At 40.9% G+C, this 27,663-nt stretch overlaps 1 protein-coding gene across 1 annotated transcript; it reads left to right on the plus strand.

Annotated features, from left to right (window-relative positions):
- Nucleotides 1–27,641, plus strand: rbbp8 (retinoblastoma binding protein 8). The gene is made up of 18 exons (XM_055633436.1): nt 1–113; nt 1,142–1,254; nt 1,351–1,426; nt 1,509–1,684; nt 2,096–2,203; nt 5,251–5,292; nt 6,380–6,480; nt 7,197–7,309; nt 9,921–10,008; nt 10,115–10,669; nt 13,976–14,072; nt 14,188–14,276; nt 16,951–17,056; nt 20,635–20,739; nt 21,350–21,419; nt 21,957–22,053; nt 25,386–25,527; nt 27,119–27,641. Exons 1-18 carry the CDS (start codon nt 1–3, stop codon nt 27,217–27,219), a joined length of 2,292 nt encoding a protein of 763 aa, XP_055489411.1. The 3' UTR covers nt 27,220–27,641.
- The last annotated feature ends 22 nt before the right edge of the window (nt 27,642–27,663 follow it).

Genomic DNA, 27,663 nt, shown 5'->3' on the forward strand with positions numbered 1-27,663 from the left:
ATGTCATCTTTCTCCAGAGATGCTCAAAGGCTTGAAGAATACTACAATAAAAACCAACAGTTGAGGGAGCAACAAAAAGCTTTGCATGACAATATTAAAGTTTTAGAGGACAGGTGAGATATGATTCAATTGTTTTTAAATAAAATCAGATTAGAAGATATATATATATATATATATATATATATTTTTTTTTTTATAGTTTTATTGGAGGTCAGTTTTGATTATCCTTGGAAGTCTTGATTTTAACTAAGCTAAGATTCGGCTATATGTTAAAATCAGACCTGAAATTGCATTTTGTACATGGCATCTTCAACAGCATTGAATTTTGCTAAAGGCACCACTGAAGACTAATGAGGACTAAATATAAACATAACAGCTCAATGTTGTCATTAACAATGCAGTGGACTTTTTCTCCACTGTCCTGGGTGCTTCCCTGGAATTAAACACTGGCCAGAAGGAATCAGGCTGGGTTGAAAATTGCTTCTTTATGATATATCTTACTGGCAAGGCCATCAGAAGAGTTCCCTGCTGTGGCTTGTAACCCATTTACTTTATTTCTAGCCCACCAACCCTGACATCATTCTTGCTGGTTTACACAGAAACATTGTCCTGGATCATTTAAATGAGAGCCACTTGGCCCATTGCCTTCAATGCCATGGTGATCTCATCTTGATGCCTCTTAAATGGTGTTGCGAGTCTGTCTCCACTCCTCCAGCTGTGTAATCCAGGAACTCGCCACTCTGGGTGGGGGGAAAAAGACCCCCTCAAATCTCTTGCCCCTTACCCTAAATCTGTCCTAGTTTTATTTTCTACTCTGCCTATATACTTCTCATTTTATATATCTGAATTGATATGTGAACAGCTTCCTAACATGTATGAGAATAGTAATTGTCTTAGGGTTAAGTCTCAACTCTTTCATAACAGCTAAGATGAGCAATACATTGTTAATGGAAGTTCATTCTCAACAAACACAGTTTACATGGGAGATTGCTCATGATAAAGTATAAATCTCATACTTTACCTTTTTACAACTTTTTACACAGTTTTCTGAAAACACTTGAATGACAGGGGAAATGAACAACTTATTGTATCCTACAGTTTTGACTAAAAGATTCTGATCTGCAATTCCTTTTGCGAGCAGGTTGCGAGCAGGCTTGTGTGACAGATGTGCAGTTACTGAAGAACACATGAAGAAGAAACAGCTGGAATTTGAGAATATTCGACAGCAGAATCTAAAGCTTATTACTGAACTTAGTAAGTGATGATGAGGATTTATATTGTGGGCACAGTTTTGGTTTCAGTAAAATTTTCTTACCTTTATTATCACTCTCTATTTTCTTTAATTAACAGTGAATGAAAAGCACAGTCTTCAAGATGAAAATAAGAATCTCGGTGATCAGCTTGAATCACTTGAGCATCTGGTTAAGTAAGTCCTGCCTCTTATCCCGTTGTGACCTTGTGTTTATTTTTGTACATGGCAGCCTGTCTGACTTTTATTTCAAATTCAGAGAGCAACAGCAAGAAGTGGTCGGAGCAGCAGATCACGATGATGGAATAATTCCAGGTTCTCCGATTGTATCCCTTTCCACCTCTGTGCTGAGCAGAATGCGAAGGAGAAAGGAGAATCGCCACATTGGCTACACAGCGCATGCTAGTTCAGAACATTCACGGACGCAGATTGATGGTATGAGTATGATTCAAGAACGGTTGACGTAACATATTTTAATTATTCAATGATTCTATTTAAATTGTGTTAATGATTTATCTTTAGAAATGGAAACTTATTTGATACATTTTCCTAATTGCCTTTTGATAATTACATGTAAGATCTTATTCATATGAACGTTCCATAACGTGGACAATATACAGTGGCAGATATAAATTCATCGGCTGCTGTAACTAAAACAACTAGATAAAAATTGTAATCAGAAACTCTATCCTCTGGTTAAAAATTCATTCATTTTGACTTTATCTGAAAGGTATCGAGTATATTCAAAGATATAATTGCCACAATCATAATCATATTCTCCATATAGCTTATAAACCGTGTTCGGTAATGTTAAATTATTTTGTGGCAATTTTGTTTATATTGTAGAGAAATGTAAAACGCTGTTAGCGGGCTTCCCTGGCATGGCCCGATGCAATCGGAATGAGGAAGTGCTAGCTGCAGACACCTGTGAACTTGGAACATTGTCAATAGAATGCAAGTACCAAACACTCTCTGTGCACAATTTGACAGATGTGAATTGTATTGGTACCTCTGGTAACTCTCTTAGGCTGGATTCCCCATCAAAATATGTTGATATTTTGTATTGTAATTGTACTGAGTATTTGGCAAATTCACATCCTATACATCCAAAGCTGTGTGGTAATTTTCCACACCTTATACCCCCTCCGCTTTCCAAATTTTGAGGAATAATGGTGTTCCAACACATGTCCATTTTCCATCCTTTGCTGTACTGAACTGCTGTATTCAACCCTTTCTCTTTGAAACCTTGACTCTGGCTGAAAGTTGCCTCGTTTAAATAGATGGAGATGTGACATGATTTACGTTTGGACAGACCACAGTGCCCTCCAAAATGTTTGGGGCAAAGACCCATTATTTATTTATTTGCCTCAGTACTCAACAATTTGAGATTTGTTATAGGAAAACTCACGTGGTTAAAGTGCAGATGGTCAGATTTAATGACACGCCATTTTTACGTTTTGGACCATGTAGAAACATAGAAACATAGAAATTAGGTGCTCCAAAGGCCATTCGGCCCTTCAAAGCCTGCACCGCCATTCATTATGATCATGGCTGATCATCCAACTCAGTATCCCGTACCTGCCTTCTCTCCATACCCCCTGATCCCCTTGGCCACAAGGGCCACATCTAACTCCCTCTTAAATATAGCCAATGAACTGGCCTCGACTACCCTCTGTGGCAGAGAGTTCCAGAGATTCACCACTCTCTGTGTGAAAAAAAGTTCTCCTCATCTCGGTTTTAAAGGATTTCCCCCTTATCCTTAAGCTGTGAAATTACAGCTGTGTTTATAGATAGTTCCCCCCATCTCAGGGCACCATAATGTTTGGGACACATGGCTGCACAGGTGTTTGTAATTGCTCAGGTGTGTTTAATTGCCCCCCTAAATGCAGGTATAAGAGAGCTCTCAGCACCTAGTCTTTCCTCCAGTCTTTCCATCGCCTTTGGAAACTTTTAGTGCCGTTTATCAACATGAGGATCAACGTTGTGCCAATGAAAGTCAAAGAAGCCATTATGAGACTGAGAAACAAGAATAAAACTGTTCCAAACCTTAGGTTTACCAAAATCAATTGTTTGGAACATCATTAAGAAAAAAGAGAGCACTGGTGACCTTACTAATCACAAAGGGACTGACCTCCACAGCTGATGACAGAAGAATTTTCTCTATAATAAAGAAAAATCCCCAGAACACCTGTCCGACATATCAGAAACGCTTCAGGAGTCAGGAGTTGATTTGTCAATGACCACTGTCCGCAAAAGACTTCATGAACAGAAATACAGAGGCTACACTGCAGTTGTAAACCACTGGTTAGCCGCAAAAATAGGATGGCCAGGTAACCGTTTGCCTAGAAATACTTAAAAGAGCAACCATAGTTCTGGAAAAAGGTCGTGTGGACAGATGAGACGAAGATTAACTTATATCAGAGTGATGGCAAGAGCAAAGTATGGAGGAGAGAAGGAACTGCCCAAGATCCAAAGCATACCACCTCATCTGTGAAACACAGTGGTGGGGTTATTATGGCCTGGGCATGTATGGCTGCTGAAGGTACTGGCTCACTTATTTTCATTGATGAAGCATAATGAATTCTGAAGTGTATAGACACATCCGATCTGCTCAAGTTCAAACTAATGCCTCAAAACTCATTGGCCGGTGGTTCATTCTGCAACAAGACAATGATCCCAAGCATACTGTTAAAAGCAACAAAGGAGTTTTTGAAATCTAAAAAATGGTCAATTCTTGAGTGGCCAAGTCAATCACCTGATCTGAACCCAATTGAGCATGACTTTTATATGCTGAGTAGAAAACTGATAGGGACTAGCCCCCAAAACAAGCATAAGCTGAAGATGGCTGCAATACAGGCCTGGCAGAGCATCACCAGAGAAGACACCCAGCAACTGGTGATGTCCATGAATCACGGACTTCAAACAGTCACTGCATGCAAAGGATATGCAACAATAAACTAAACATGACTACTTTCATTTACATGACATTGCTGTGTCCCAAACATTATGGTGCCCTGAAATGGGGGGACTATGTATAAACGCTGCTGTAATTTCTACATGGTGAAACCAAAATGTATAAAAATGGCGTTTATTAAAATCTGACAATGTGCACTTTAACCACATGAGATTTTTTCTATTACAAATCTGAAATTGTGTAGTACAGAGGCAAATAAATAAATGATGGGTCTTTGTCCCAAACATTACGGAGGGCACTGTATATGCGCTGTATTCAAGGTTCCAACACCTGCAGTCTCCTCTCTCTCCATATACATTGTACACTTGACAGAGAAATGTATGCTGTGCTCCAGGTGTTCTGTACCGATGCATGGGGTAGACTCAACATCACAAGATGGGATTTGTTTCTCATCTCTCTGCCTGTATATCCCAATGTTGGTTAACCTTCAGTGCTACCTCATGTCTCAAGATGGATGGATTTGTGTGTTCAGAGGCAAGTCCTGTAGCCTAGAACCATTCAGATTCCTCTCTTTAGTGGCACCAATCTGCATTTGTCCACAGCAAATGGTGTTCACTGTGATCATCATTCCACCAATAAAGTATTTTTTGTATTTGCCTAGCTTCTTCCCTATAATTTGAAACTCTGGTCCTCTGGAGCTTTCTCTGAATTTAGCTTTTTTTTTGACCCCAGATTCAAATTAGTTAGAAATAGCAGTGACGCCAGCATTGTATACTAATACTCATTCAAGTGATCCCATACCCGTTGGTACACTTTTGTACTTGGCCATTCGTTGATATTTTCTTCCTGTGGATAATTCTGAGTTTATCAGAGATTGACCTATTTCCATAATTTCATGCCTTGTGACCAAATAATTTCTGTGCTCTGGTATTGAAGCCTTGTGGAAATGGGAATAGATCATATTCACTGGTTTTCTCTGTCACCATGCCTGTTCCTAAATAACGTGAATAAATGCTTATTATAAATGTATGCTCTAATCTCTTGTGCCAATTAATACATGGGTTGTAATCTCCTTCTTTCAAAACAGCTTCTACCAATGCACCCAGACGAGATGTTAGTTCAGTTCTAAGTAAGTGACTCCGTTATATTATTTTGTGTACCCTAAAGTGAACCTGTGGCTTTATGGAGTTTTGTATTTGGCCATCCTTTGATTTTCTATTGTCACCAATTGGTAGTCCATTGCATAGATTTGCTTCTATGATTGTGGACCTCCTGTTTGATAATTAGTGTGTATACATTTAATATAATTGCTGCAAAACTAATCAGGAAGTGAAACTGATTTATTGTATGTTTAGAATTGTTGAGGTAAAGAACAGTCTGCTGTAAATGGCAGTGGTAGCTGAATCCTAATATTTTAAAAGGAAAGTAAATTATAACATCAAAAAGATTAGAAAGCTTAATTAACAAGTTAGAGCGTCATAGAGTGATACAGTGTGGAAACGGGTCCTTCGGTCCAACTTGCCCACACCGGCCAACATGTCCCATATACACCAGTCCAACTAATAGTTGAATTAAATAAGTCTGGCAATTTGCTGTTAACAGGAAAGGAACTTGGCTAGATTGTAATAAAATTGATTCACTGCCATGCTTTGGAGAAGGTGAACCTAGGTCCACCTGGTCAACCCATTGAATTTAGTTATTTATAGCTGGATAATACCTCCAGAGGTTTCTACTGGACATGGTATTTATTTGTTGCTTAACACATGAATGAAATGTGCAGGGAAACCATACCATCTGCAACAGCAATATACTGCAACAAAATATGATTCTAGAAAAACCTAGTTTTCACTTCACAAAATGAAATAACCATTGATTTGGTCTTTTTCTTTGTGAATGTAAGTAGAATAATATGAAGCTGGAAGTGGTGTGGCTATTTTCAAATTGATATTGTAACAAAATGCAGGCCTTTTACTTCCTTATCTGGTAAGATATATGTAATGATACTGTAAAAATCACTTGTAAGCATTTTAGAAATATGCAGCTGCTTTTTTGCATTTCAATTACTTTTCACAAGCTAAAAAGATCATCAGTGTGAAAACGTGACTTTCTCTCTTCATTCACCCGACCTGCTCAAATTTTGTTTTTATTTTCAGCATCTCAAGTATTTTGTGTTTGATTTATCATATGCCTCACTTATTTTTATCTTCAACTTCCAGCCACACTACAAGCTAAAGAACAGTCAACCATGGAAAAGAATAGTATTAATCTGGCTGCGGTTGTAGCAGAAACGTTAGGCCTTGGAATTCAGGAGGAGCCCGTGAGTACTTCAACATTGCATTTAGGCACGAAATGCCGGAGCAACTCAGTGGGCCAGGCAGCATCTCTGGCGAGAAAGAATGAGTGACGTCACCCAATCCTTCTCTCCAGTGATGCTGCCTGTCCCGCTGAGTTACTCCAGCTTTTTGTATCGATCTTCAGTTTAAACCAGCATCTGCAGTTCCTATACTCAGCATTGCATTTACTGTTTTAACAAATACATTAAAGGCAGTGCTGATTGATTTTTATAAAATCAGTTATTGTGTAATAACATTTATTCGTCAAAACAAAATGGCATAAAACACAAGATATACTGACTTTTCCCCCCAAAAAATCCAATTTGCTCACCAGCCTGCCTGTATCTCCTGCCTCTTCTACAAAAGAATTTGCAATTCCAATCTTTGCCTCTTTAATCATCTCAGCACTCAGAAAACAAAACCAGAATGGAAGCAGCTCATCCTTGAACCACAACCTATGAAGAATGGTGTAATGCTATTCAGAAAAAGTGCAGTTTGTCCATGGTTTTGTGGAAATTAATAACATTTTAACTACCTTTTGAATGATCTATCTTAGTTAAACCAGGGTTTGAATTTACTTTATGTTGTGCCAATACAAAATCATGTCAGGGTTTTTTTTTTTCAGTTGCTTGGAAAGTTTATCTGAAGAAAATATTTAATTTGCTTTTATTTAAATAATCGTTTTTGTTTTCTACTAAAGCACTCGCAAAGTCTTCTGAATTCATATAGGGACCTTCCCAAGACCACACACTTTCCACTGAAAAAAGATGCCATTTCAGCAGATTTGGGCCATATAAATGACAATGGCTCCAGGTATGTTGCATGTCAATTTTAATGGAGTATTATTTTCCTCATACTTTTGAGTGTTAATGCTCTAAAATTTTGTATTATTGCAAAAGGTTGTATCCGCCAAATCCAGTAGAATTTTATAATCAATTTTATAATGCTGGAAATACTCAACCGGTCGGGCAGCATCTACGGACAGAGAAGCTTTATTCAATATTTTCGATTGATGACCTTTCAACAGTACACTCAATTTTGGAATGTTCACCTGAATGTTTGTCGTGTAACTAAGACTTTGTGACTGCCTGTATTAAGATTTCAGATCGGAATGTCCACTAAATTGTGCGACTAGATATTCAAAGCAATACTTCATTTAAAAAAAATAACAAACAGAGATGTCTGCTAATATATATAAACATAACATCAATAAAATCAGATGTTTTTTACATTATATCTTTATCAAAGCAATATTATCTTTGTCCAATTTCTGAATTTTGAATATTTTGCTTTGATGTTTCTAACAATATGATACATTGCTGTAAAAATGGAGAAGAGAAAGTGCTGCTGTAATATGAAAGTTAAACATTAACAGAATTAATTGCAAAAGATAAATTAAAACAGAGTGCTTTTTGTTTTGCTTGATCGTACACTATCCAATCGCACAGAAAAACTTTCCACATAACTTGCTCACAACAAAGGGCTATTGTTGAATATTAGTATAATTAAGCAGGCATTGATAATAATAATGCAATGGTACAGGGCCAATGAATGAATCAGCTGAATAGGGCAGCAAGCATTAGCAAATTTATGCTGGTACAGATGTCTAGACCATAAATTTAACAAATCATTAAATTATTGTAGAATTGCTTGCCACTGGACTACTTGAAAAAAGGAATCAGTAATTTGATTTGTTACTGGACAATAAGTAGGAGTAGGCCATTCGGCCCTTTGAGCTAGCACTGCCATTCACTGTGATCGTGGCTGATCATTCACAATCAGTACCCCGTTCCTGCCTTCTCCCCATATCCCTTGACTCCGCTATCTTTAAGAGCTCTATGTAACTTTCTCTTGAAATCATCCAGAGAATTGGCATCCACTGCCTTCTGAGGCAGAGAATTCCACAGATTCACAGCTCTCTGGGTGAAAACATTTTACTTATCTGGAATAATGGGTATATCAGTCTTATCAATAAATATAACAATACATTAATGTATTGTGCAGGAAACAAATGAATGGACTAAAGGGCCTGTCCCACTTGTCGATCATTTTCAAAATTTTCAAAATCCAGCGGCTACTAAAAAAAATGTTGCGACACTTGAGGAAACACCGCGCGTCAATACGTCATCACGCTGCAACTTTTTTGGTGATCTTGTACTTCAGTCAATGATGCCGAGAGTCGCCGAAAAAATCACCAAGTGGGGCAGGCTCTTAAGTGAACTTAATAAAACAGTGAACATGGGGCACACCAGTGAGTTAGTAAACGGGCACAGAAAGTCAAAGGTACACGTGCTAAAGAAGCGTCTCAAAGCAAAACGTCACCCGTTCCTTCTCCCCAGAAATGCTGCCTGACCCGCTGAGTTACTCCAGCATTTTGTGTGCATCTCCAGGAGAGCAATGTATGAGTATCAGGTCTGGCAGCAGGAGCAAGTAAGATTTTTTATCTCTTTGGAGTAGCTATAGAGCTCTGTATAGTTCCAGGCAGGAGGAGAAAAGCACTTTTTTTCCCCATCAATTTTTGCAGTGGGAACTGGAGGGAAGGCAAATGTCACAATTTAGTAAGAGACAGGCCAGCAGGCCTAGTAGCTGGCATAACCGTGAGTTTTTAAAGGAGCTGATTTGGAGAAGTTAATTTTGTCTGGAGCTGTGAGCAAATAAAGAGGAATTTTGTTGTGAACTGAAGCTTGACAGAAGGGGAGGTGAGGTAAAATGTATCAGGCTCGGCCAGTAAATATTAGGCTTTGGCCTCCAAATACAACACCCGGATTGTCGACAGGCAAGAAGGAAAATTGGTGCAATTATATCACATTGTTGCATAAAGAACACAATATTTTGACATTAAAGTGATTAGGGGTACAAAAGAAACTGATAATAGTGACTGTAATGGGAGATCTCCGAACTCATGGGCAGCACGGTGGCGCAGCGGTAGAGTTGCTGCCTTAGAGCGCCTGAGACCTGGGTTCGATCCTAACTACGGGTGCTTGTCTGTACAGAATTTGTACGTTCTCCCCGTGACCTGAGTGGGTTATCTCTGGTTTCCTCCCACACTCCAAAGACGTACAGACGTAGGGGCTAATTGGTTTAGTAAAATTGTACCTAGTGTGTGTAGGATAGTGTTACTATACGGGGATCGCTGGTCAGCGTGGACTTGGTGGGCCAGAGGGCCTGTTTCCGCGCTGTATTTCTAAACTAAATTAAACCATAGTGCTGACTGATAAGAACCTCGAAGTGCATTTACAGCTAACTAACTATAAAATGTTGGTTTGCAGAAAATGAGAATTAGATGTTATGTCAAGATTTATTTACTGCAATGCATGTTCAAAAACACAGTTGCATAAAACCAAATACAATGGCCTTCAAATGTTTAAAATATTTTTAATATTGAATCTTCTGTTGAGGATAAATAACTTACATTTTTTTGTAGAGTTTCTTGTGCATCAGATGCAGAAGAAAAAAATCGAAGTTGGATCGCTTCTCCTGTATTTGGAGCTTCTGCTTCCTCTGATTTTGAAGTAAGTAGATTAATTTTGCTTAATCAAAGCATTTTCAATCACAAGACACAAATAAATGCATGTACAAAATCTAATGACGGCTCTTATTTTGCACTTGGATCCTCAGGCTAAAATGAATCAATTCCTTGAGCAATCTAAACTGGGGGAACCAAAAATAAAGCACATTGAATTGAAGACTGATGCAACCCTGTCCAACAAGATGGCAAAAAGGAAAAAAATGGAAGATGAGAATGATTCTGCCACAGAGGGTGAAAAACCTTCATTTAATAAGGAAAATTTCCCTTCAACATTAGAGAAAAGTGGTTCTCTGGACGATAATCTTGACAAACCCTTGGACTTATCTGACCACATCTCTGGTAGTCGATTGGAAGAAAGAAGTCTTGGAAAAGATGCAGTGGGAAATAATTCAATTAAAGTTTCTCAGCCAGAATCCATAAGACCAAGTTTAAAGACCACCAATTTCAGAAGAGCTTGCAATGGATTAACCAAGGATTCTCAAGGTGGTGCTTATCTACAAGAAAACTTTGGGGGATCACGTTCTGCAAAATTGCACGATGTTCAAGCGGGAAGTGCAAAAGACAGAGTCGACAGAGATTCATCTGATAACCAAGATCCTTCTAGAATTTTCACTCAGAATGAACAATGCTTTAGTGACTTGAAGGTATGGTGTTCGTGATTTATGTAACATTCCCTCTAGCAATTTGGCAGTCTTTGGCGTCCCTGCAATACAGAATGACAGATTAATATAACATTAGTGTGGTTGTTAACACGGTGATGTTACGCACTTAATTATTCATTCTAGACCCTTCTCCGCCAAAGGTTTCAAAGGTCTTTTATTGACACGTGTACCAATTAAGGTACAGTGATATTCGAATTACCATACAGCTATACTGAAAAGAGCAACAAGACACACAACTACATAAAAGTTAACATAACCATCCACCACATTCCTCACTGTGACGGAAGTCAATAAAGTCTAATCTTCTCCTTCATTATTCTCCCGCGGTCGGGGCAGTCGAACCATCGTCGGGGCGATCGAAGCTCCCCCGTCGGGGCGGTCAAAACTCCTGCAGCTTGGAGCTCCCGAAGTCGGTCTCTAACCAGGGACCGCAAGCTCCACGTTGTTAAAGTCCGCAGGTTCCCGCGGTTGGAGCTCGGAGGTCAATCCCTGACAAAGGGATCGCGAGCTCCCACGGTTGGAGCTCCCAAAGTCGGTCTCAAGCAAAGGCCGCCAACTCCACGATGTCAGGCCGCAGTGCGGACGGAGATACGATAAGGGAAAAAATCTCAACTCCGTCTAGGTAAGTTTTTTTTTAAGTTTCCCCCCCCCCCCCCCCCCCCCCCCCCCCCCGCCATAACACCACCTAAAGAGCACTAAAACATACATTTAACACATACTGAAAAAAACACCAAAGAAGGAAGGGACAGACAGACTGCTGGCGAGGCAGCCATTGCTGGTGCCACCAAGGAGAGAGGCACGGGAATCATCTGCCTTTATTCCGTCTCTTAATCCCTTAATCTAAACAAAATGTATCTAAACAAAGTCTCTTAATCCTGTAATCTAAACAAAGTCTCTAAATCTTCTAATCCAAACAAAGCATACCTGGAGTGAAAAAATACAGCCAATTTAGATACAGGATGACTGTGTTGGGCTCCTACTCTAGATACAAGGAGACAGGGAACTTGTGATTTCCCATTAGAGGACACAAATTAGATCAGGGATAATTGAACCAGGTTAGTCTAGATGGTGACAGTATAAATACTTTATTCTTCCCAGTCCCAGATAGAGGATGTTCCAGGAAAACATATTTGAAAGGAGCGGTGAAAAATGCTTCCATCAACAGCACAAAACATGAAAGTGGGACACATGGTTACACAAAAAAGCTGGAGAAACTCAGCGGCTGCAGCAGCATCTATGGAGCGAAGGAAATGGGCAACGTTTCGGGCCGAAACCCTTCTTCAGACTGATCGGGGGCGGGGGTGGGTGGGGACAAGAAAGGGAAAAGGAGGAGGAGCCCGAAGGCTGGGGGATGGGAGGAGACAGCAGGGGGGCTGAGGAAGGGGAGGAGACAGCAAGGACTAACAAAATTGGGAGAATTCGATGTTCATGGCCCCCGGGGTGCAGACTCCCCAAACGGAATATGAGGTGCTGTTCCTCCAATTTCCAGTGCTGCTCACTGTGGCCATGGAGGAGACCCAGGACAGAGAGGTCGGAGACGGAGTGGGAGGGGGAGTTGAAGTGCTGAGCCACCGGGAGGTCAGCTTGGTTATTGGGGACCGAGCGGAGGTGTTCGGCGAAACGATCGCCCAACCTCTGCTTGGTCTCACCGATATAGATCTGGCTGACATCTAGAGCAGCGGACGCAATAGATGAGGTTGGAAGAGATGCAGGTAAACGATGCTGCTGCACCCGCTGAGTTTCTCCAGCTTTTTTGTGTAACCTTCGATTCTCCAGCATCTGCAGTTCCCTCTTAAACAAAGTGGGACACATAGTAGGAGCTGTAATTCAGCATAAAATTTGACCAAATATCATTATTGTAAATAGAAATACGTGAATTGTGATATCTAGTCCATTTTTGGACCATAAATCACACAATGGTGATTTATTTTTTTAATTTTTGGTTTGCTTCAGTAAATTTGTATTTTGCTGCTTCTAAAAAAGTTGTATTTCAAAAGCCGAGTGTATAATTGTCATATGTACTAACAGTGGAACAGTGAAATACTTACTTACTGGAGCAATAGCACATATAATAATCAATAAATTAATAACCATAATGCTAGGGAATGGTGCAAAACAGAAGTCTGTAGTGCTATGAAAACGCATTCTATAGAAGATCACAGTTGCTGAGGTTAGTGTATAGTTTTCAAGAGCCTGATTATTGGGAAGAACCTGCTCTTGTACCTGATGCATAAGGTTTTCAGACTCCTGGATGGCAAGAGTGAAATGTGAGAGTGGCCAGGGTGTTGTGAGTCTTTAATGATATTAGCTGCTTTTTTTGAGACATCATTTCCGTTGGATCCCTTTGGTGGGGAGATCAGTACCTGTGATGGATAGGCAGTGTCCACCACTCTATAATTTCCGTTCCTAGGCATTCAATTTGCCAAACCAGGCTGTGATGGGTCAGTATGTTCCCTACCCAGCACCTGTGGAAATGTAATAAGAGTATTTTTCAACATACCAAATTTCCTCAATCGTCTGAAGGAAGTAAAGGTCTTGATGATCTTTCATTGTGGTTGCATCGAAGTGCTGGGCCCAAGACAGATCTAGAGAAATATATGCCCAGGAGCTTGAATCTTTTCACTCTTTATGTTGTCCTATCAATGAAGACAGGTTCCAAAGTGCTTTAAATTCAATGAACCATGATACAGTTGTGTACCATTATAAAAGGAACCATGGTGGCAATTTATGTTCAATGCAATAAAAACTTCCTTGCAAGATACAATATTCTCCTTCCCCAGATTATGAATGACCTGACCCACGCACGTTCATTTCCATAGACGTCAGTACTAGTTCCCCCTCCCCCCTCTCTACACTTTTTGTAAGTGTTCTTTCTTACCAGTCATATGTCCATTTGATTCCATTCATTATACTAATGTGGAGGCAAAGTTCCCATATTGAATTACTCTAGTGCATTTTCCAACATGGATAAAATTGATTGTTGAACAGTTTTACAAATGGAATATATTCATTGCCCAGATGAAGTGCCTGCTTTGAGTGCCATTAAGGTACAGCAAGCATTTAACCAGTTTTTCTATCCACAGGTGGTATCTGTACTGCTGATATTTCTGCATTTTGTTCATTTTACATCTCGTATTATGATGACGCTTTCATTGAACAGTACAGTACAGGAGCAGACTCTTCAGTTAATATTTGGCTTTATTGCAATTTTAGTGTGAAATGAGTTGATTTGTGTATTTTACAACTTTCTTTTCTCTTTCTTAAAACAACGCCATATTCTTGTCTCAGGATTTTGAATTCGAAACTCCAAAAATGAAAAATTCCATAACTGCATCCAAGGAGTCTACCTCAGTACTTCAGCGGAATCCCTGTGCATCTGCCATAGGTTAGTTTTCCTTGGATCCAGCAGCATTCGTGTAATTCTCACATCATCCTATTCTCGCTTGCAATAGATATGCTTATTAGGTGCTTGAAATGATGTGCCTCTTGATAATTTTCAGGGAGAAATACTGAAAACATTCAGTGGAGCATAGACCCAGAAGCAGACCTCTCTGATTGTCAGATGGACAGTTTAGAACTGGACTTGAAGGTACCTTATATCATTTTAAATTATTTATTATTTTAGGATTGCTGGCTCATTCTTATTTAGTAGAATAGAATTTTAAAGCAGGAAGGAGATGGCTAGCTCTTTATTGGGGCAAACCAAGACTAAACCCATAGCCTTGTTCTCTCGTCAGACTCTTGCAATCTATTTCATTTCAAATATTGTTATTTACTTTTCTAAGTGGAGGAGGGTTTGACAGCTTTTCCTCGTGCTTACTCTTGATCACCTGAATAACACAATTCATAGCCAAGAAAGCATGGGATTCGTCTACTTCCACACTATCGCCTAGATAAGTGGCTCTACGCCTGTGTGTGATTGAGAGGGAGTACAAAGTAAAGGAACCTAGAGTGCAGGAGTTTCTGCCTCTCAATTGCTCAAGTGGGGGACATACTTATTTGGATGTGAGTTGGTGCTGCTAGCTAGATGAACTGTGTGTGTGTCATTCACAAAGGTGACCTACAAGTGCTCTAGTTTCCTCCCATGTCACAAAGATGTGTGGGTTGGAGGGAATTTGGCCCCATTGGGCTGGAGTGGTGTTGATGGGAATTCGTAGAGGAGAAAATAGAAGTATTTAAGGATTAATTGGATGCTTGATGGTTGGTGCATTCTCAATAAGCCAAAGGGTCTGTTTGTGTGATTACATAGCTCTGAAACACAGAAGGATTTGTGTGACCTTGTGCATTATTTGCAAATTTCTAAAAGTGCCATTGAAGACTACCACACTGCTGTTGTTTACTGCAAGGGGGAAATGAATACTAATGTAGGCAGTTTGCGTTGTAGTTATATAGGACATTGGTGAAACCACAACTGATGTACTGCGAAGAACATTTGGGCTCCTTAATCGGGAAGAAATGAAAATGTATTGGAATAATTTATTGATGTTTTACTTGACTAATATCTCAAATGGGTGGATTATCTTTTGAGAAAGCAATGGACAGACAAGACTTGTATATCCTAAAATTTAGATATGTGAGGAAGGGTTTGATTGAACATATGAGATCCTGAAGTGTCTTAACAGAGAGGATGTGGAGAGGACATTAGTCTTTCTTGTGGTAGAATCATGAGCCAGGAATCACCCATTTTTAAGACAAATTGCAGCTTTTCCCATTGGGTAATGTTTATTTGAAACACTTCCTCAAAGGCTAGTCGAAGCAGTGTTCAGTCTTTAAATATTTTTAAAGAAGACGTAGATACATTTTTGATAAAGGAGATAGTATAAGCGGTATATGCAGAGTAGAGGTTACAATCAGGTTAACCATGATCTTCCCAAATGGTAGATCAGGCTTGAGCCCACCACCATGCTCCTGCTCCTGCTTCTGGTTTGGATGGAAAGATTACTGGAGATCCCTAATTTTTAATAATAATGAGGTCAATTAGTTGCAACATTTTCTCGAATCTTAAAGACAAGCAGTGCCAAATCTCAAGTGATGAGGCCTTTGGCAGCATCAGCAATTTGTTACAGTGGGTGAGGCAGTAAGGGAAGAGCTTAATTTTCAAAGTTTGAAGAAATGGTACTTTCGTTCAAAATGTTGGAAACCATTGAATTGTATGGACTGAGAATGACTTGTCTCAGTGATTAATTGACTTTCAGTTAAGATTTTCATATCACTTTAAGTGGGTGTACAACTTTTTGTTCCCCTTTTTATTAGGTAAATAAAGCCAGTAGGTATATGTGCATAGGAACTGCAGATGATGGTTTAAACCAAAGATACACACAAAATGCTGGAGTGACTCAGCAGGTCAGACAGCATCTCTGGAGAAAAGGAATAGGTGATGTTTCGGAGCGAGACCCTTCTTCAGTCTGAAGACCTGAAACATCACCTATCCCTTTTCTCCAGAGATGCTGTCTGACCCGCTGAGTTACTCCAGCTTTTTGTGTATAAAGCCAGTAAGTACATGCCCTTTGCTAACCATATGATATTTGCAAATAATTCTGACCGAAAATAAAATCAGATGATGCTTTTCTGGAAGTTATGATTCCCAGGCATGAAAATCTCATTTGGGTAAGTTAACACATTATCCACAAATTGTTCCTGCCACGTGTCGCTGAACAGTGCTGGGATAGATAGGACTGAAAGCGGTCCGCTGTGTTAAGACAGGAAAGTTGGTGATCAATTTTTTTTTTTATGTGATCATAAAATTCTGTTGATTTTATTTTTTGTGGTACATTTAAGTATTCTCAAATTCAGAATTGTATTTAGCTCACCCCCCTGCCCGTAATCAATAGGAATGTGAAATACAAACAAAGGCTGGTTATTTGATATCCATAGAGAGAGAAATGGTATCAATATTTCGGATGGTTGATGGTCTGAGGGAACATTATCAGCTTGGAACATTAACTGTATCTCTCTCCACAAATGTACCACTGACCTGCCACCAGCTCCTATACTTCCAAGTATTGGTAGTAACATAATTGTCCAGGAGAATTTGTAGAAGGCTTATTAACTGGTCTAAATGAGATTTTCATCTGTGGCAGCCATTTGTTTTCCAGAAAACACAAGTGTAGTTAAAGCACCAGTCTGTACTTCTTGTGGTCATCAGATGATCAATGAATGGGAGTAAGATCTTCTTTGACAATGGGATAATAGCTGTGTTTTGCATTCATTTTCATTCATCATAATCATATAAGGCTTTGATTGAATATTAATTATTATAACAGCCCATCAAACAACTGGGTTCAAATACACCAGACATGGATTGCACCTTCGTGAGTGAAAGCATGTTGTTGAAAACTAAAAAGCGAAGAACAGACCAGTCAATGCCTGGTAAGTAATGAAGATTGGTGATTATTTTTGTCTGATCATTTCCAGCCTAACTTTGCTATAAACACACACAATGTGCTATGATTTAGTTTGCAATTAGAAATATAAACTTCACATTTCATTTTCTAACTTTCATTTGTGTCTTTCAAACACCATACAACGTGATTTGATTATTGATATCAACTGTGAAAGGAGCATATATGGTGCGTGCACTGATTGCAACAATAAAGATAAATATTACCCAAGGCAGTTGCTAGGTACACCGGAGACATTATAAAAAGTATCCTATGGCATTTAGGACTGAGATGTGGAAAAAAGTTTTCACCCAGAGTTGTGAATCTGTGTAATTCTCTGCCACAGAAGGCAGTGGAGGCCAATTCACTGGATGTATTCAAGAGATAGTTAGATATAACTCTTGGGGCTAAAGGAATCAAGGGATATGGGGGGAAAAGCAAGAACGGGTACCGATTTTGGATGCTCAGCCATGATCATATTGAATGGTGCTGGCTCGAAGGGCTGAATGGCCCACTCCTGCACATACTTTCTATGTTTCCATGGTAGTAATTCTTAGCAACTGGGATAAACTCCAGCCAAGCGGGCTGAAATATTGAGAGAATCGTAATATGGCTACTTTGACATGGATTGATTTTTAGTTTTGAAATTTGCAGTTATCCTTGTCTCAACAGTTTTTGGGAACAGTGTTCCATTAATATTAACCTTTTGTTGTTGATATACCTGAATGAAGTTGCACAATTTCATTCAGGTATATCACTTATTTGATCAGGTGTACTGAAGCAAGACCTGTGATCAAGTAAACTTGCAGGACTTGGAGATTACAGTTTATCCCTAAATCTATTTTTTTGTAACCTACTGGATGAATATATAAATGGTGTCAAGTTGGGAAAAGGGGAAGTACAACGGGATCTGGGGGTCCTTGTTCATCAGTCGATGAAAGTAAGCATGCAGGTACAGCAGGCAATGAAGAAAGCAAATGGCATGTTGGCCTTCATAACAAGTATAGGAGCAAATAGGTCCTGCTGCAGTTGTACAGGGCCCTAGTGAGACCACACCTAGAGTATTGTGTGCAGTTTTGGTCTCCAAATTTGAGGAAGGACATTCTTGCTATTGAAGGAGTGCAGCGTAGGTTCACAAGGTTAATTCCCAGGATGGCGAGACTGTAATATGCTGAGAGAATGAAGCAGCTGGGCTTGTACACTCTGGAGTTTAGAAGGATGAGATGGGATCTTATTGAAACATAAGATTATTAAGAGTTTGGACACGCTAGAGACAGGAAACATGTTCCTGATGTTGGGAGAGTCCAGAACCAGGGGCCACAATTTAATAATAAGGGGTAAGCCATTTAGAACAGAGATGAGGAAACACTTTTTCACACAGAGTTGTGAGTCTGTGGAATTCTCTGCCGCAGATGGCGGTGGAGGCAGGTTCTCTTGATACTTTCAAGACAGAGCTAGATAGGGCTCTTAAAGATAGCGGAGTCAGGGGATATGGGGAGAAGGCAGGAATGGGCTACTGATTGTGGATGATCAGCCATGATCACAGTGAATGGCGGTGCCGGTTCGAAGGGCCGAATGGCCTACTCCTGCACCTATTGTCTCTAATTTGGATACAAAGAATAGGGTGGCACGGTGGTGCAACGATAGAGTTGCTGCCTTACAGCACCAGAGGCCGGGCTTGATCCTGACCGGGTGCTGTCTGAACGGAGCTTGTACATTCTCCCCATGACCTGTGTGGGTTTTTTTGCAGGATCTCCGGTTTAGGCAGAAACATTATAAACTGGCGTGATATTTTAGGTGGACCGATAAAGTAAATTTTGAAGTAACTTTATAATCACTCTAGGCCTTGAAAGGAACAAATAAAGTGATTTTTTTGTCAACCATCTTAATACTATACAAGATGATAAATAAGGCAGGCTAAATTTATAGTTATGTACAATTGTACTGCATAGTTAAAATGTAACTAAATGGAAATGCATTATAAAAGCCGAAGAGGTTAAATAAATTACAAAGAGGATATAATAAATTTCAAAAGTGGCGAATCTTTTTATACAGACTGATTTTGTTTTAATGGATAGTGGGGGAAGACCAGCTGTGATGCTTGCATTGCTTTGATGGGTGGAAGTGGTATCTTCTGCATCTACAGAATATTTTTGTAACTTAGAGCAAGAATTGCTTGGTGTATTAAAATTGGTCATTGGTTACCTGTGGCAGCTTTGTGGGTTTAGTTTAGAAATGCAGGGTGGAACAGGCCCTTCGGCTCATCGAGTTCGCGCCGACCAATGATCCCCACACACAATACAATACAATACAAATTTATTATCATTTGAGCCCCAGTGAGACTCAAACGAAATGTTGTTTCCACAGCCATACAAACAAAGACACTGTCTTACAGACATACACATAATTAAATTCACACAAACATCCATCACCGTGAAGCCACTGTGATGGAAGGCAAGTCTTTTCTCTCCCCTGTTCTCCGTGTCTCTCCCGATGTCCAAGCCCCAGGCGGGCGATGATAAGTCCCACGGCCATTTTAGGCCGCGCGGGGCGATTTACGGCCCCGCTCCCGGTCTGAAAGTCCAAGGTTGGAACCCCCACGGGCGATGGTGAGTCCCACGGCCATGAAGCCGCGCCGGGTGATGTACTGTCCCGGTCCGGGTTGTTCCAACCCCGTGACACCGGCTGGAGAAGTCGCGTTGCGGGAGCTCCGGGAAGCGGTCTCTCTCTCCTCCCAGACCCGCGAGCTCCCGATGTCACAGTCCACTGGACCTGCGGCTGCGTTGCTGGAGCCTCCGAGCCCCAGGAGTCGAGTCGCAGCAGCGAGTCACCGCCGCTCCCCACGCTCCGAGGCCGGCCACCCCCGACGATGGTGAGTCCGCAGATCCGCAGCTCCGCAGTCTCCGGGACTGGAGCCCCCGGGTCGTTCAGGTTGGAGGCTGCTCCACGGTGCTAGGCCCCAACGACAGCCGAGACCCGACAGGGAAAAAGTCGGGTCTCCCGGACAGGGAAGAGACTTACACAGTTTCCCACCGCCCCCCTCATTTACACATTTAAAAATACTATTAAAAAACACCAAGCACTACATTTAACTAGACAAAAAATAAAAAAAAGACAGACAGGCTGTAGGGGCCGCTGCAACGGGTGAGTCGCGCCGCCAACACTAACACTATCCTACAAACTAGGGACAATTTTACAATTATACCAAGCCTAGTAACCTACAAACCTGTACGTCTTTGGAGCATGCGAGGAAACTGGAGATCCCGGAGAAAACCCACGCATGTCACGGGGAGAATGTACAAACTCTGTGCAGACAGCATCCGTAGTCAGGATCGAACCCAGGTCTCTGGCGCTGAAACTGTACCACTGTGCCGCACCCCAGGGTGAGGAGGTCTGAGGAGAAAAGGTCTGTCCTCCTTACTGCCGACTGGTCGTCGTGGAGTGAACATAAAGATTAGCGAATCAGTGTTGCACTTAATGGGTTTTTTTTGGAAAGGGTAAAATACCAGCCAATTTTTCTCCTCATCAGAGTTTTTATTTCCTACTGTTTCCTCATGACTAAAGCAGGTCCTCACACCTTGAACGGCAACCTGTCGGAAATGTTTGACCGTACTACATATGGTGAATATGATTCGTATCCTCAAGAGAGTCCTCAGAAAGAACATGACGATGGTAAATCTAATCGAAGGTGATATTTTTGTCATTGTGATTTAGTAACTGTAGCGTGTATCGGCGCATTCAGCTACGCTGAGCAGGAGGTACCAATTTTATTGCAAATCTTTGCTTTATTCTCAGCTTGCAGTGGTGTTAGAATTGATTTCTTAGCCGGATAGAGGTAAAAAGTTTCCAGAATTTCCTGCTGCTCGTTGCAGTTCTAAGTTATCTGCTGGAAAGTAAACAGATGCCTGTGATAACTGGACATCCAATGCTCATTGTCCCAGCTCATGAATGAACAATGATGATGATGGGGATAAATTCAGATTACCAGTACCTGTAGACAAAAAGCTGGAGAAACTCAGCGGGTGAGGCAGCATCTATGGAGCGAAGGAATAGGTGACATTTCGGGTCGAGACCTTTCTTCAGACCCTTCTGAGGATGCTGCCTCATCCGCTGAGTTTCTCCAGCTTTTTGTCTACCTTAGATTTTTCCAGCATCTGCAGTTCTTTCTTAAACAGTACCTGTGGAACATCATCTTAACAGAAAGTTGATGCGTAAATGATTTGTGATCACTGCAGATGGGATTGAATTTAAGACGCGATTATTTGTGATTTTTTTTTTTTTTTTTTTCAAGAAGAACCAGAGAAAGTAAAAAATGAATCTTTTGTGCAGCCTTATGCAAACACTGGACAAAGGTAATATGTGATTCAACTTGTTAATTTTGCATTGTAATTCATTCACATAATGCACAGTACACAGATAATCTAATTTACTTATGTATCCGACTTGTATATTTAATATGCACTGTTGAGAAGATCATATAACTGTTGTTTGGATAGCCCCAGTCAGTTGTTCTGACAGTTTTGCATTGACATTTGTTGTCAGTACCACTGTGCTGTCAGAGTCTGTGGGTACTTGGCCATCCTTTACCAAATGTCATGCTTCTAAGCATGGGGGGCCCAAGTTCTCCTTAGTATTCATATTTATTGTTGGAGACATTGCAGAAGTGCTCATCCATGCACTTAATAAATCTGCACGCATTTTAGTCCTCTGTCTGAAATATCAGTTATGCAATCCTCGTAGTTAATATTTTTGAAAGTATTGACCTATCAGATGATCACTAAACTGTACATAATCTACGGAACCATGTTACATATTGATATTATATCCGTGTAAATACACAAGTATATTTAGCAGTGAATCTAACTTGATAAATATTATTTGATTCCTAGGAAAAATACAGTTTTAAACTTTCCTCACGTTGAGGTGGTCCGTAATAAGCAAGAAAGAAGAAAATTGCATGGGCATACGTGCAAGGAATGTGAAGTCGTAAGTTCTGTCCTGGCACAAGATCAGATACCCAGTTCTGACATTTCTAATAATAATACATTTTATTTATGGGCGCCTTTCAAGAGTCTCAAGGACACCTTACAAAAATGTAGCAGGTAGAGGAAAAACATGTAAGGGGAATGAAATAAATAGTAGAGACATGACTAGTACACAAAGTAAAGACAGAATACAATTCAAAACACAATATGAGACTTTCATTACTTTTGACTTGTCCTCTTATGAAAGATAGGAGAGATCTTAAATTTTATTATTTGAATTCTACATTTTTTTAATAATTGATATTATAAATCTGAAAATTCTAATGACAAATAAAATTGTATTACAAATCAGAAATCAGCAGTGTGCTTCAAATAATCGACCACTATAGCGAAAGAAGGAACTGCAGATGCTGGAAAATCGAAGGTAGACAAAAATGCTAGAGAAACTCAGCGGGTGAGGCAGCATCTATGGAGCGAAGGAAATGGGCGACGTTTCGGGTTGAGACCCTTCTTCAGACTGATGTAGGGGGGGTGGGGGGGGGGGGGGGGGGGGGGAGAAGGAAGAGGCGGAGACAGTGGGCTGTGGGAGAGCTGGGAGGAGAAGGAGGGAGAAAGCAAGGACTACCTGAAATTGGAGTCAATGTTCATACCACTGGGGTGTAAACTACCCAAGCGAAATATGAGGTGCTGCTCCCCCAATTTGCGGTGGGACTCACTCTGGTGGGCCTCCTCCATGGCCAGAGTGAGGCCCAGCATTCCAACATTTTTGTTGACCACTGTAGCTTGCATTGTTTTGTGCATTTTAATATTGTGAATTATCCATTAGTGCTTTAAGGTTATGTGATCGGAGTAGAATTAGGCTATTCAGCCCATCAAGTCTACTCTGCCATTCAATCATGGCTGATCTATCTCTCACTCCTGACCACATTCTCCTGTCTTCTCCCCATAACCTCTGACACCTGTACTAATCAAAAATCTATCTCCACCTTACAAATATCCACTGACTTGGCCTCTACATGTTCATACCGCTGGGGTGTAAACTACCTGAAGCTTGGGTACCAGCTGAAGGTACAGTTACCATTAGAGGGGTGATCATATTTGAGGTTGATGAAAAGGCTGGGATTAGAAATATGCAGATATCTCACACAAATGTAGGGCTGGAAGAAATTGGAGATATGGAGGGATGCGATCATGGAACGATTTTTATTTGAGAGTGGGGGCGAGAAGAAGATGAATGAGAACTTTAACGTTGAGCTATGTTTTAAGTAGGGGCCAGTGCAGGTCAATAAACACTAGGTGACAGTGAACAGCAGTGGAATAAGTCCAGCAGCATTTTGATAATCTCAAGTTTACAGAAAATAGATTAGGGGTAACCAATCATTTTCTGGGAGCAATCAAGTCCAGAGATAACAAAGGCATAGACGACTGTTTGGGTTAGGAAAGATATTGCCAAGCTTGAAAGGGTTCAGAAACAATTTACAAGGATGTTGCCAGGATTAGAGGGTGTGAGCTATAGGGAGAGGTTGTCGGCTGGGTCTCTATTCCATGGAGAGTAGGAGGATGGGTGATCTTATAGAGGTGTACAAAATCATGAGAGGAATAGATAGGGTAGATGCACAGAGTCTTTTACCCAGAGTTGGGGAATTGAGGACCATAGGTTCAAGATGAAGGGGAAAAGATTTAATAGGAATCCGAGGGATAACCTTTTCACACAGAGGGTGGTGAATGTATGGAACAAGCTGCCAGAAGAGGTTAGTTAAGCCTGTGACTGTCCCATCGTTTAAGAAACAGTTGGACAGGTACATGGATAGGGTAGATTTGGAGGGTTATGGACCAAGCGCAGGCAAGAGGGACTAGGGTAGCTGGGACATTGATGACCGGTGTGGGCGAGTTGGGCCGAAGGGCCTGTTTTCACACTGTATCACTCAAGGCAAGCCAGGCTTAAAATAGATGATCATTGTGATGACATAGATGTAGGGTTAGATATTTCAGCAAGATTGAATGTAGTGTGCTCCACCTGACCTCTTTCTACCTTCTGAATGTACCACTCCTTCTGTGATTCCTTGGTCCACTCATCCCTCCCCACCCACCCAGCGCCCCTGATCCTGTCACTTTCCTCTACAGCCACAGGGGTGCTTGTTAGTAGTAGAAACCAGGGACTGCAGATGCTGATTAATATGCAAACAAACCTGTGCTGGATTAACTCTGAACTCTGGTCTGAAGAAGGGTCTCGGCCCGAAACATCATCCATTCCTTTTTTCCATAGATGCTGCCTGCCTGTGCCGCTGAGTTACTCTTGCATCATGTGTCTACCTGGGTACACAAAAATGCTGGAGAAACTCAGCGGGTTTAGCAGCATCTATGGAGCGAAGGAAATGGGCGACGTTTCGGGCCGAAACCCTTCTTCAGACCTGTATGTATCTACCTGCCGGGTTAACTCGGCAGGTCAGGCAGCATCTCTGGAGAACATGGATAGATGACGTCCCAGGTTGTTCCTTTCAGGTTGAGAAGCAGTTCGTGTCTAGGAGAGCTTGTTCTTTTCATCACCGTTGAATCTTCCAATATCGGGTAATCCTCCAGTTTGCTTCCCCCGCCCATCTTTCTGTCTCCTCACGATTCATCTCTGGTCCTCCAATTTGTCCTCAGTACGCACCCCTTCCCTTCATGGCTTAATCCACCTACTGTCCATGATTTCACCCACCAGATTCGCCCCCTTCCCCCATCTGGTTCTGTTTCCATCTGCCCGTCACCTCTCACCTAATGGTTTCCATCATCCCCTCCTTCATCAGATACAAACACTGGTAGTCTTTGTGGTTCTGTTAATCACTTTCCAGCAGCATTCTCCACCTTCACTCTCTCCTGGCCCCAATGGTAATTTTCTCCTTGTTTGCTTCCACCTATTACCCACCTGCCTCTTTGCCTCTTTCTCCCACTTCCATCCCTACCACGCTCCATCTGCCTGTTATTTTCGGTGTGCCTATCATCCACTGTCCCCGATCTCACTTCTTTCTCTCCCTCTCCTCTTTATACTGGATATCTTGCCGTTCCGCCCTCACTCCTGATGCAGGTCTTAACTCGAAACATCAAAAATCACACTCCCCCACCCTTCGATGTAGTTCAGCCAGCTGAGTTCTTCCAGCAAAGTTTGTTGCAGTAACAGTATGGATTGGATTCAGAGTGTAGAAAGAGAGAGGATGGAACGACTAGCTGTGGAATGGAATTCAGAATTGAGCCCGCTTTCTGGAAAACTGAAAAACTTGGACATCTGACATTTGCAGTTCTGAGTACAGATGGTAAACTATAATGTTTTATAATTTATTAACTTTATTTCAGTATTATGCAGATCTTCCAGAAGAAGAGAGACTGAAAAAGTTGGCAAATTGCTCCAGGCACAGATTCCGCTACATTCCCCCAAACACACCAGAGCATTTCTGGGAGGTGGGGTTCCCTTCCACCCAAACCTGTGTTGACAGAGGTGAGGATCTACAGACACGTTTGATGGGTCAAGTTTTAACAGCTTGCTATTTTTGGCATTATCCTATTTGCTTTCAGGACAGTAAGAAAATCCTTAAAGTCAACTAGTAATTTTGGGAGCGTTTTGGCTTTGCTATATTTTAGAACTTCAGACCCTGATGGAATATAAACTGAAGGTATTGTAGTTGGGAAAACTCTAGTCACAAGGAGTCACGTTCATAGCATTGGGAGACTGACGGCTGCAAGCAGCTTCAGCTGCTCACATCAGCATCTTAAACGCAGAGGGTGGCGCTGCGGTAGAGTTGCTGCCTTACAAAGCTTGCAGCGCCAGAGACTCGAATTTGATCCCGACTACGGGTGCTGTCTGTACGGAGTTTGTATGTTCTCCCCGTGACAGCGTGAGTTTCTCCAAGATCTTCAGTTTCCTCTCTTGCTCCAAAGACGTACAGGTTTGTAGGTTAATTGACTAGGAGTGTAAATTGTCCCTAGCGTGTGTAGGATAGCATTAATGTGTGGGGATCGCTGGTCGGTGCGGACTAGGTTGGCCAAAGGGCCTCTTTTCATGTTGCAGCTGTAAATGCTAAACTAAACAGAGTTTAATGTTCCAGTGGTCATTCACCTTTGTTACTCTACAGCTCTTCATTTAACTTGACAAGAGCTGCATTAGGGTCAGACTGTCCAATGTCAAAGGCCAGGAGGCAATTGGCACTCATATCAAGCTATTTATAAGAGAGAGCTGTGGAATGGAGGGGCAGTCAAACAACAGAGAGGTATGAGGGGAACAGAACATAGTAGAGAGAACTTTAGGAATCAATGTTCTGTCGTCCTGATCAATCTACTGAAAGGGAAGGAGTAATGTGTATTCTAGTGTTGATACACAAAGCCAAATTGCATTAAGAGATCAACAAAAAAAATCTGCAATTAGTTTGAGTAAATTTATTGCTGAAGTCATGTTTGGTTCAGTTCATGAGGTTGGCTTTGCCTGTTAATATATTTTGTAAACCATTCTATATGCTAATTTTCCATGTTTCTTTCTAACACTCGCCCTTTACTCTGTTATGGGCCTGTCCCACTTAGGAGATTTTTCAGGCGACAGCCAGCGAATGTTCAGTCAGCTGAAAAACGGGCAACTGGAACAGCGACTGTCAAAGTGAAAGGAACACACACACACACACACCACATATTTTTTTGTAATTTGAATTGGGCTATCGGGACATAAATTTGAGATTTAATAAATCCATTCACTTGTGCCCTGGACCCAGGGGCAACTCACTTCAAAAATGTTATTTCAAGAAGAGTGATTAAGAATCTGAAGTTAGTTAAGGGTGGGGTGGAGCCAAGTATTAGTATTATGACAGATTTAAAGAGCCAGTCTTGCCAACTCGATGCACTTGCCAGTTATGGTGAAACTCACACACTGGCATAAGTACTGAACATACCTGTTTTGAAAACCTAAACTTTCAACGTCTGCTGTTACAAATGTTGCTTTCCTCTTTCACAGAACTAACTACTGGTATTTTAAAGAAATAGCAGCAGTATCAAGTTCTCGATCATGCCCGTGTTAACTGCCAACAACATGCTTTATGTTTCAGGTTATATAAAAGAAGAGAGCACCCCCTGCCAGCGACCAAGACGGAGGCGGCCTTACAATCCAACATTTTTGCTGAAGGACAAAGAACAGAATTTAACTTAACCCTCCACGTAAAAGGCAACTGCGAAAACAAAAATCAACACTGACGAATGTGTCTTAAACATCAAACTTTGTAGTCCAAAAGTCAAATTTATTATAGCATTTGATTAGATCTAATTTGTTTTTCTACAATTGTTATTTAAATTATGATTATTTTCACCCATGTATTGACTGGAAACTTTTACATTTGCACACCATGCATAAGGTTTGGTGATATTTGTTGCACTGGATGATAGCACTGGACAATTATGCCCTTTAATTTGTAAACCTTTATATAATTGTAAATATAAGCTGAATTTTTTGGATGTTTGATATTGAATAAGCTGAAACTTTGATTGTAATAACGACATCAGCAAAGACTAAATGAAAAGTCACATGGTCTTGAATCAGTTCATTCAAAAAATAAACTTTATTGCAAAATGCAAGGCGTGGCTATAATGGCTCAGA

Source organism: Leucoraja erinacea, chromosome 4, assembly GCF_028641065.1.
Source record: "Leucoraja erinacea ecotype New England chromosome 4, Leri_hhj_1, whole genome shotgun sequence".
Lineage (NCBI taxonomy): Eukaryota > Metazoa > Chordata > Chondrichthyes > Rajiformes > Rajidae > Leucoraja > Leucoraja erinaceus.